This window comes from Necator americanus, chromosome III (assembly GCF_031761385.1).
Source record: "Necator americanus strain Aroian chromosome III, whole genome shotgun sequence".
NCBI classification, from domain to species: domain Eukaryota; kingdom Metazoa; phylum Nematoda; class Chromadorea; order Rhabditida; family Ancylostomatidae; genus Necator; species Necator americanus.
In genome coordinates, this window is record NC_087373.1 from 3,500,607 (window position 1) to 3,510,192 (window position 9,586).

At 42.5% G+C, this 9,586-nt stretch overlaps 2 protein-coding genes across 2 annotated transcripts in view; one reads left to right on the forward strand and one right to left on the reverse strand.

Annotated features, from left to right (window-relative positions):
* The window catches only part of RB195_008493 (uncharacterized protein), a gene marked incomplete at both ends in the record, with an annotated part of 13,242 nt that extends 10,631 nt beyond the window's left edge, over positions 1-2,611 (forward strand). Inside the window, 10 exons of the mRNA XM_064195026.1 lie at positions 317-387; positions 526-601; positions 660-778; positions 841-1,006; positions 1,151-1,283; positions 1,368-1,551; positions 1,981-2,044; positions 2,146-2,268; positions 2,328-2,414; positions 2,486-2,611. Coding sequence (XP_064046171.1) covers positions 317-387; positions 526-601; positions 660-778; positions 841-1,006; positions 1,151-1,283; positions 1,368-1,551; positions 1,981-2,044; positions 2,146-2,268; positions 2,328-2,414; positions 2,486-2,611 — 1,149 coding nt within the window. The remainder of the gene's footprint in view (positions 1-316; positions 388-525; positions 602-659; positions 779-840; positions 1,007-1,150; positions 1,284-1,367; positions 1,552-1,980; positions 2,045-2,145; positions 2,269-2,327; positions 2,415-2,485) is intronic.
* A 528-nt stretch (positions 2,612-3,139) lies between these two features.
* On the reverse strand, positions 3,140-9,533 carry RB195_008494 (uncharacterized protein; the record flags this gene model as incomplete). The annotated part of the gene is made up of 11 exons (XM_064195027.1): positions 3,140-3,190; positions 3,254-3,341; positions 3,989-4,197; positions 4,287-4,364; positions 4,428-4,575; positions 5,390-5,535; positions 5,628-5,739; positions 5,823-5,910; positions 6,231-6,318; positions 6,379-7,046; positions 9,257-9,533. The coding sequence occupies 11 exons, from the start codon at positions 9,531-9,533 to the stop codon at positions 3,140-3,142; spliced, it is 1,953 nt and encodes a 650-aa protein (XP_064046172.1).
* Between the last annotated feature and the right edge of the window lie 53 nt (positions 9,534-9,586).

Consider the following 9,586-nt stretch of genomic DNA (forward strand, 5'->3'; position numbering starts at 1 on the left):
TATGGGCACATCGGACACTTTGAATTGATATTTTGCGCGCGTTAACTAACAGCGGAAGCGTTTAAACTGTTCTTTTGTAGATTTCCTTCTTTTTTTTCTTTTTTTTTTTTGAAAAGAATATATTTTTTGATTAATTTTCTCATGCGAAATTGGCTACATCGACTTTTGAGCTCGACTAATTCTTCACTTTCTTTTCGACTTCAGTGAGAAGGACAAGCGAACAATGAAAAAGAGTTCCCGCGCAAAAATGTGCTTTGCAGAAACTTTCCATCTGTTGGTCATTGATTTCTACATATCTTAAAAATGTTTGTTTCAGGAACTTACTGAGGAAGAGATATTGGAAGCGCTTTACACGAAGAACATTCCTTCTGGATACAGTCGTGCGCTGTAAGTCAATGAATCCTGATTAAAATTTTTGTTTTATCGGAGTTGTCATGCGAAAAGTATAAATGTTCTCTTTTCGGGGAAGTCTTGTGTAGCAGACCAAAATATCTCCGTTTGAATTCAACAATACTCTGCTTTCAGTCTAATCAATAAATTTCTACAACGACGTATGGAGATATTCACAAGAGTCACTGAGCCAGCAGAGTTAGATTCGCAGGTGAGGAAGGCTTTTCTGCAGGGAAATTCAAATTCATTGCTAATGTTCTTTTGTTCAGATGTTGGCAATTTTTGGTGGTCCAGGTATTGAGGAGTTAGTTGCCCAAATGCCCCAACGCACTCCATTGGAAACAATCGAAATGGTGTTTTTCAAGCTACTATCATCGTTTGATTCGAAGTGAGTTTTGCTATTTGTACTTTACGAATTCGTTTTACCATAGTATGGATGTTAATGTTTAGGTACAACCCACATACAGTATGTATGTTTTTCTCATTGAATGCGATTCGTGAATTTAGTCGAGTGTGGAGCGCCCAACAGTGGGCGGTTCTTGCTCGATATGTGGTCGAGATGGCCATGCGAGAACCGCAACAGATGAAAATGGCTGTAGATTTGATCGAGCATTTGGTAGGCAAAACTTACAATTCTAACGCTATTTACATTCAAATATCATCTAGACGCAGAACTAGAAGAAATAACTTACCTAAATTTTTATTTACTTTATTCGCATCTATTTTTGAACTCCAATAAACTCAACAATTTCCTTTTAAGGTGGACCTTACTAGTGTTGAAGTAGCTGTACCAATAGCGGAAGTAATCGTTACTCTAGCTCGGTCCGATCTTCCTGTGGAACAGCGAAAACAGGCTCAAAATCTTCTGGATGAAATACAAAACAAATATCCTTGTGAGTTGCTGTAGTTTTCCTCCCTTGATGGACTTTGATTATCTATCATAATTGTTTTTCCCTTCATTCCTACACTATCTTTAGGTCTGTTCGTGGATAAGCTGGCGAATCGAGCTAGTATTCAAGGTATTCGTTGGCGACAGCGCGATACAGATGGTTTGGTGACGACGCTAGTAGCGCAAGCAGTGGATCCAACGTTGACAGATTCGTTTGGTGCCGTAAGGACGCTGACGCAGCTAGTGGAAACTTACCCAAGAGTTATGATTAGGTGGGTTTCCTTTTTAGCGGGAAAATTAAAGGCATCACCCCACGAATCTGAGGTGGTGCAGATTTCAGGTGGAGTATTCGTATACGGAATGGGGGACTACGGAGAGGGAGGTGATTCTGTCCATTTCTTCCTAATAGCCGTAAAAAACGGCCCGGAAGATGCGGCACCGCACAAGACTGGCGCGCTCCAATCGAACCTCTTGTACAAAATGGTGCGCCAAAACGAATGAAGCCGTATCTTCGGGCCGTTTTTTACGGCAATTAGGAAGAAATGGACGGAATCACCCACATCTCTGTAGTCTCCCAGTCTATACGAATACTCCACCTGAAATCCGTACCACCTCAGATTCGTGGGGTGATGCCTTTAAGTCTACTCTACTGAACATTAAAAATTGAGATGCTAAGCTTTTTTGACGGTATGTTCTTTCAGAAATTACGGAACAATGGCGCAACAGATCCCACTACTGACGAGAATGCCTGCGGCATTGAGGAAGGTAGAGTAGTTCATCATTTTTCAATTGTTCAAAATTGTCGTTAATTCTTGTTTGTTTTATTTTATTTTTCTTTTCATAAAACTGCTGTTTGTTAAATTCAGGAGGTGATGCCATTCGTCATGTTTGTACTCGATGCCACTCTGAAATTATTGTCATCGATGCGCGAACCTTCCTACTGTTACACCCTTGGCGATGCTGTTCATGCCTTTTTGTCATTCTTTGAGGTTAATTGCCCGAACATTCGCATCATTCGATTACCGATCTTCAAAAAGATCACATTTAGACTATTTCAAACTCCGAAGCAGCTGCACATTTCGGTGAGATAATGCTTTCATTGTGTTTGCGATTCTTCAGCGCTCACACGGAAACGGTAAGCATTGTTCACTGTCATTTGATATACTGCTTGTTTTTACTGTTAACGTTTATTACATCTCATTGCAGGCACGAGAAGTGTTTAACGATCGATCGGACACGTTAGAATCCATGCTTCAGAAGATCTCACCCAACAATCCGAATGCGAAAATGTTGCAGGACATGCTCAAGGAGGTGGAGGTTGAGGTTTCATAAACCGGTCCTATTTGAGTAAGCTCGGGTATTATTTCTCTTCAATTCGGTTGATCTCATTATTGTTTTTACGTGACGTTTAATTCATGTACATTTTTGTTGTGTTATTTTATTGATCCTTTTTTTTGTTGAGATAACCATATTCTATATCTTCATTAAGAACGCCTCAATCAACTTATAATAAGTCCCCATGACTCTCTATCGAGCAAAAGTACCGTAGAGTAGCTGTATTGATCGGTGAAGGATGTCGCGTGGTGTTTCCATCTCCACACTTGTGTAAATATAGGTTTTCTAGAATTCACATTCAATTCTTTGAATACAGGTTTTATTGATTGAATCGTATGTGTTTACGGTGAAATGAAATGTGGCATTAGAGTAATGTGTTCCTCATAAATTTATTCTTTGAAGTTCAAATAAATTATTATAATAAGTAAACATGTGCTTTAGCGCTAACAAAAGTTTGAAAATTAAGTGAAATCTTTCGTTTAACGTTGAATTCACACTGAAAAAGACAGAAAAGATGGAAACAATTCAACATCTATTGGCAGGATTGACGAACTTAAACTTCAGAGAGGATAAAGGCTGAAATAACAGAAAAATCTTCAAATGCAGCAATTAATGCTTGATTAGTTTTATACGGCTTACCTGCACTGCTTCAACTAAAATACGACGATGTCGAATGCTAGATGCTAGATATAGTACTTCAAACATTACAATAAATTGATATGATCTCCTATAAATATAGTTATATATCCACACAAAAAAAAAAACTAATACGAGTCTAGTGCTTGGTAAAATGGTTGCTTGAGAAGTGACTTAACGGATGTTGAGACCCCGTCGACTTAGTTTTTAATTTTTGCTTTCCTCTTGCAACTAGGTTTCGGCGCCAGTGGCATTACTTTCGATAGGTATTGATTGAAAGCGGTGAGATTTAACAGCAAAGACAAAAATTCTGTCTGTGATCTGTCAAAAATTAAGTCGTTAGCGTTTTTTATTATGCAAATTCCTATACGGTTAAGTATAGCAGCAAAAATAATAAGACAGCTTTACCAGGATATTAACGCCTACCTCTTTGTTTTTTCGCTCTGAATAGATTATATTTCAACCCTCTGGTTAACCCTCGAAAAAAGAGAGGTCCGGGGAACTGCATGAAAGTCATTACTGTACGCCTTAGTCCAAGTAAAGGATGTAGGCAGCTAGTATTGATTTTTCAAAAGTGTTTTGTGATCGACGGGCAAATAAAGGTTCCATCTAAAAACCTCGTAGACACACACATAAAAGAAAACAAAAAAAGAAAAACCCTTAGAAAATATAGATCACATGACTACTGGCATGAGCTGTTAGCTCAGAACTGACACAAAAATTAGAAAACTGACGTACTTTGTTGCCCATTCAGCCAATGCTGGTCCTGTGGTAGGCCAATTCCCGGAAAGTGATTTCAATAGTAATCGTATTGGTATGTCGATAATCGTATGTTGTGGTCCAAAATGTCCCAAAAATGCTGCCAAATAGCTGAGCATATGTTGTTCGGTACGAATTTCAGACGGTGGTATTGGTTCCCATGTGTCTGTCATCAATCTTGGTGTTCCCTTAAAATACATAGTAAGCGTATCGATTGCTTTCATCCAGGAAATCAGTAGCAATATCGATTCCTTTCGTCCAGGAAAACAATTCGAACCTCTTGAGCTGCTCTTCGTACAAGTGCTGCCATATCTTCGTGACCTGCTAAACAAACACAACGTCCAATTGCTTTTATCTGAAGATTCATATTTGTAGAATGACAGTAATGTAATTCTTTGCCTCTTCGTAATTTGCTCACCTCAGGCAAGAAAATACGGATGAATCCAGTAGGCCATAGTTCGGCTGCAGCAGAAACGATTCCACGACGTTGGGTTACGTGTGCCTCACTGAGAGCTTCACTCAATACCATACCCGCTTGTTTACCTTCAAGAATTGACACCAAGTCTCTGAAATTGATTAGATGTTGACTTGAAAGACAATATTTGGGGAGATTTTCGATATTAGCATCTTTCCATTAGTAATTAGGGTGTGGGGCTTGATTCGTAAGTATCAGCGCGAACACAGAAACCCTCTACCGATTAAGTAGTAAGGAAGCTTTAAAAGCACCAGAGGCAGCAATTTATTCGACGAAACAACTCCTTACACTTAAAGAATTACTGGAATGAAACGCTATAGAGTGGTTTCGATAAAGATATCACTGAAATAACGCTTTACATCATTCTTCATCTCGGGAGCAATGAAATCCGCTTTAAGTGGTCTCGTTTTGTCGGCACTTAGGGTGTAAAGAGTTCTATCGTTTGATGCACTGATCCATTAAGTACTCCTTATGCCTCTGCTTCGTGAATTTGTAGGTGCTTATTCGTGTTTTCTATACGACACTTAAAGGCATCACTCCACGAATCTGAGGTGGTACGGATTTCAGGTGGAGTATTCGTATACGGCAACAGGCCCGGAAGATACGGCTTCGGGCGTTCTGGCGCACTATTTTCTACAAAGAGTTGGACTGTAGCGCGCCAGCCTTGTGCGGCGCCGCATCTTCCGGGCCGTTTTTTACGGCAATTAGGAAGAAGTGGACGGAATCACCCCCCTCCGTAGTCTCCCATCCCGTATACGAATACTCCACTTCAAATCCGTACCACCTCAGGTTCGTGGGGTGATGCCTTTAAGAAACTACCTCTAGGTAACATTGGGGTAAGATTAAAGGCAGTGAGATTGGGAAAAATCACAGACTGGGTTTTATTTGAACTTGTAACAACCTACTTTTTGAACTCCACGATATCCTTCCATTCAGCTAAGGTCCAAATTGAATCGTGTTCCGTTCGATTTTCAGAGGAAGTGCCCGGGACGGTACGACGTTCCTCACTTTCCTGTTGTGCTGCTTCTTCTAGTGAAGATACATCGCCAAACTAAATTAACTAATTCGGGCTAGCGTTCAGTGGGTCCCATATAGAATCCCCATATAGAATCGTAGAAATCGCCAGATAGGATCGGAGCTTACCGCCGCGTTGTTCTGACAAGCTCTAACTAGCAACTTATGATTTCTGAATGAGAAACCATTGAAATGACGCAGCACTTGCACGGCATCCTCACTGCGGTAGAACCGAACATTCCTGAATATTTCATGTGTATACTATGCACATTTGAGAACTTCTCCGTTATATCGGCTGTTGTAAATCGGCTGGAAACCACTTACCATTTCCTGTAAGTGATATTAATATCCAGAATGGGTAGATTTGAATTAATCTCCTTGTGAATTAAGCTGCGAACAATATGTTGTTGGCCTAAAATCAAAAACTTGAGAAGCTACAAGGTAGAGTCGAAAATTCCTGGCATCCGTGCTTCATTCCGTCGTCAAGTGTCCGCACTATGCGAGTCATTTACGTTCGTTTCGGGACACTCACTTTTATTACGCCCAACGACATAAGAGTGGCACTGATCTTCAGCAATTGTGCCTTGGCACGTTGCCAGGTTGAAAAAACACGAGTGGGTCCCGAAACGAAGATCTGCAGCAGAGGAAGAGAAGACTCGTCTAGACGCCTGGCAGCGGAACGCAGCGCAGCCTTGGCTTAGTGTTCGATACAGACAAACACAGAAAAAATACCGTAAGCCAATCGTGGAACGTTCAAAAACACCAGTTGTGCTTTACAAAGCTTATCTGAGTGCAGCAATTCTGCCATTGGAGAGTCACGCTGAAATTTAGAGGAGAAAATCTCTGACCACTTCATAAACTATGTTCATAGTCGCGATACCTGCCGTTCTTGCATGCTTTGTCGCAGTTCTGGATCACTATAGACACGATCCCAAAAATCCCATGTATCTTCGTTGCTTCTCAACGATGTCGACAACACATCCGGTGACGTTCTCCCGTCCTCCTCATCCCCCTCACTATCGCCGCGACTTTGATCGCCTGCTGTTTGGCTCGTCGGTGTTGTTTCTGTGGCGCGACTAGCGTTCTCGGAGACGCCTCCACCACGACCATTTCCATCAGCGTTTGTGCTGCCACACGACACATCTACACCTATCGGTGCTTTCTTCGACATCATTATTGGGGTTGGCGTAGAGAAACGAATGTCACGACGTGGTGGTAACGGTTGAATTTGATGTACTACACGTCTCATCGGAACCGCATACTGTAACGGTATCGTGGGAATTCCGTCGGTGAACGGCGGTGTTGGCGCCAGCGTTTGTGGCATTGGGAAGAGTTTCGGTGCCGCTGCCGCAGCGGTGGCCGCATCGCTTTGCGGCGAACGAGAATTTGTGGCCGGAAGCTGGATTGTTGACGAGACTGGATTGCGGGTGTAGAAGCTTGGTCGCGTTTGACACATATTTGCTCCACGATAGAAAGTGGTGACAGGTACGGTCCCTCCACGATTTGATACAGTGCTGGTTCCACCTCTCCAAGCATAGCAATTCGCACCTGTATTAGAATTTTTTTACTTGTTTGAATCAAAACTACTTGTCTATTCGAAGTTTCATTAAAACTACGTCTGCAACCACTGTTAAAAGTTAAACGACCTGGTTAAAGCGAAGATCATTACGGTGTAAACGATGGAACGATCGCGTTCCAGAAAAGAGTACGTGAACATTTGTTGGAAGAGGAAGTTATATCAGAGAAGATCAAATCAAATCAGATGGTATCGATCAGACAAATCTTGTAGGGGTAACACGCGAGTTAAAAATAGAAGAGAAATGCTTCTAAAAATACACGCGTAACAAAAATTGCGCCAGATCTAGATCCTAAAAATCTAAAAATTTGCAGCTACAGATATTAACAGATACACAGTCCTGCGAATATGTACAAATATGTAAATAATAAAAAGTATGTAGATTACCAAGTTAATCAGCGAATACCATTGAAAATTATGTAATATAGTTTTCCAGCTTGTTTTTTTTTTTCGGATAGGGGTAGCGTAGTGGCAAAAGGTTCCGTCAGGACCCATAGGTGGCCGGAAACCGTCCCAGAGGTAAGCAAGCCCTCCGCATCCGCGTGGTCGGTAAATCGAACCCAGCGACATACAGCACTTGGCACCGCACGCCATGGAAAGTTTCATCCTTTTTTCAATCAATAAAAAGTCTGAAAGCGGTTGTTATCCAGATATAGGGTGGTGGAAAGAGAAGTGCGGCACTCGATATACGTCATTGATACCAACGATGGATCTTGGCTCTGTAGATCATCTATCCGACTTTACTCTTCTCTCCTACCATCAATTGGATATCAGCAGATCAATTGGGTGTAGCCTGGAGGTCAAAAGGCTCCGCGGGAACTAAACGGTCGATTTTCAAAATCGCATCAGAAGTGTATACAGTACCTGGTACATCAGCTGGGTCCCGCTAGCCAATTTATAGACCTTATTCGCTTTCATAAAGCTTTAAAAGCATCACCCCACGAATCTGAGGTGGTACGGATTTCCCGTGGAGTATTCGTATACGGGATCGTAGATTTTGGAGAGAGGGGTGATTTCGTCCATTTCTTCCTAATTGTCGTAAAAAACGGCCCGGAAGATACAGCTTCATTCGTTTTGGCGCACCATTTTGTACAAGAGATTCGATTGGAGCGCGCCGGTCTTGTGCGGCGCCGCATCGACGGAATCACCCCCCTCTCCGTAGTCTCCCATCCCGTATACGAATACTCCACCTGAAATCTGCACCACCTCAGATTCGTGGGGTGATGCCTTTAAAAGAATTCAAATTGGTCGAGCTGTAGAGAATTGATCAAACCAAGTATTTAATCGTTTTCCACCAATAATAGCAGCACTAGGGAAGATCATTTGATCGCGTCGTCCACAAATACCTCTATAGATAAGATACCTCTTAGTCTACCAAGATTAAAATTGTTGCCAACATTATCCCTCTCGTTATAGTGGGTGACTAGTGACTTAGAGTTTGAATACCCTAATTGAAGAGACCGAAACGGTGGTTCAGTGGAATATTGCTATTATATAAATGCAGGTAAACAGAACAGATGCAAGCAATGTGATCGACTGAATGAGTGGCCAGAGCGCTGTCTGCCGTACCTTTGGGCGGTAAAAGTGGTTATACCACGAAAATAACCATAACAGCGAACGTACTTTATACCACGTCCCTTAACTATCATCGTTGACACTCGTCCCCAAGTGTGCAGCACAACGACAACGATACGCGGATAGGGACCTAGACGAACAACCGATCGACACAGTCAGATGTGGGAATAAGCTCATCAATGAATTTGGTAAACCACGATGATTTCTGATAAGGATAACTTCGGATATCCTGGAAATCCATGGATCAATTTGTTGCTGCTTATCGCGTCGCGGTTCATTTTCGACGAATGTTGTGGCGATCTCGGTTGCTGCCCGTCTGTCAATCAATACCTATCGTAGTACTTATTCAAGTAGCTATTCCTAACGACACCGACCGATACCATTACCCCTCCTTCCACCTTTCACCTATCCTTGATCTTTGAAGACAAAACTCTGGTGGAATAAAACGCGAGCCGTCATGGAAAAGTTCCGCGAATTCGTGGATCGCTCGAGATTCCGGCGCTGCGTATTTTTGCTTCAACGCTCCTTTCTCTGTTGGGCAACCCTTTTTGACGGATTTTTTGCTGGAAATGATTAACTCCGGATGTAACAAGGATAAAAAACTCACCACCACGCTGTGCGGCAGCCGAATTTCTAAGCTGATAACTGGTGTTCGCACCACCTCGACCATTCTGAAATCCTCCACGTGTATTCGATGAGCTCGTGCCACGTGTCGAATACGAGGAGAAGGCGGTTCCGCCCCGATCATGACTCCGTGGTGTTGCCACGTTCGCGACAACAATCTGTGGCACATCGTTTGTGATTACGAGACGTCTAGATGGTGCCCAAGTCATCGTACCACCACCACCACCACCACCGCCTCGTGACGGTGGCTGTGATGACATTCTGAAATTGTCGAATGCGAGGAGTTGCTGCACGAAATGGGCGTGGCGGTCCC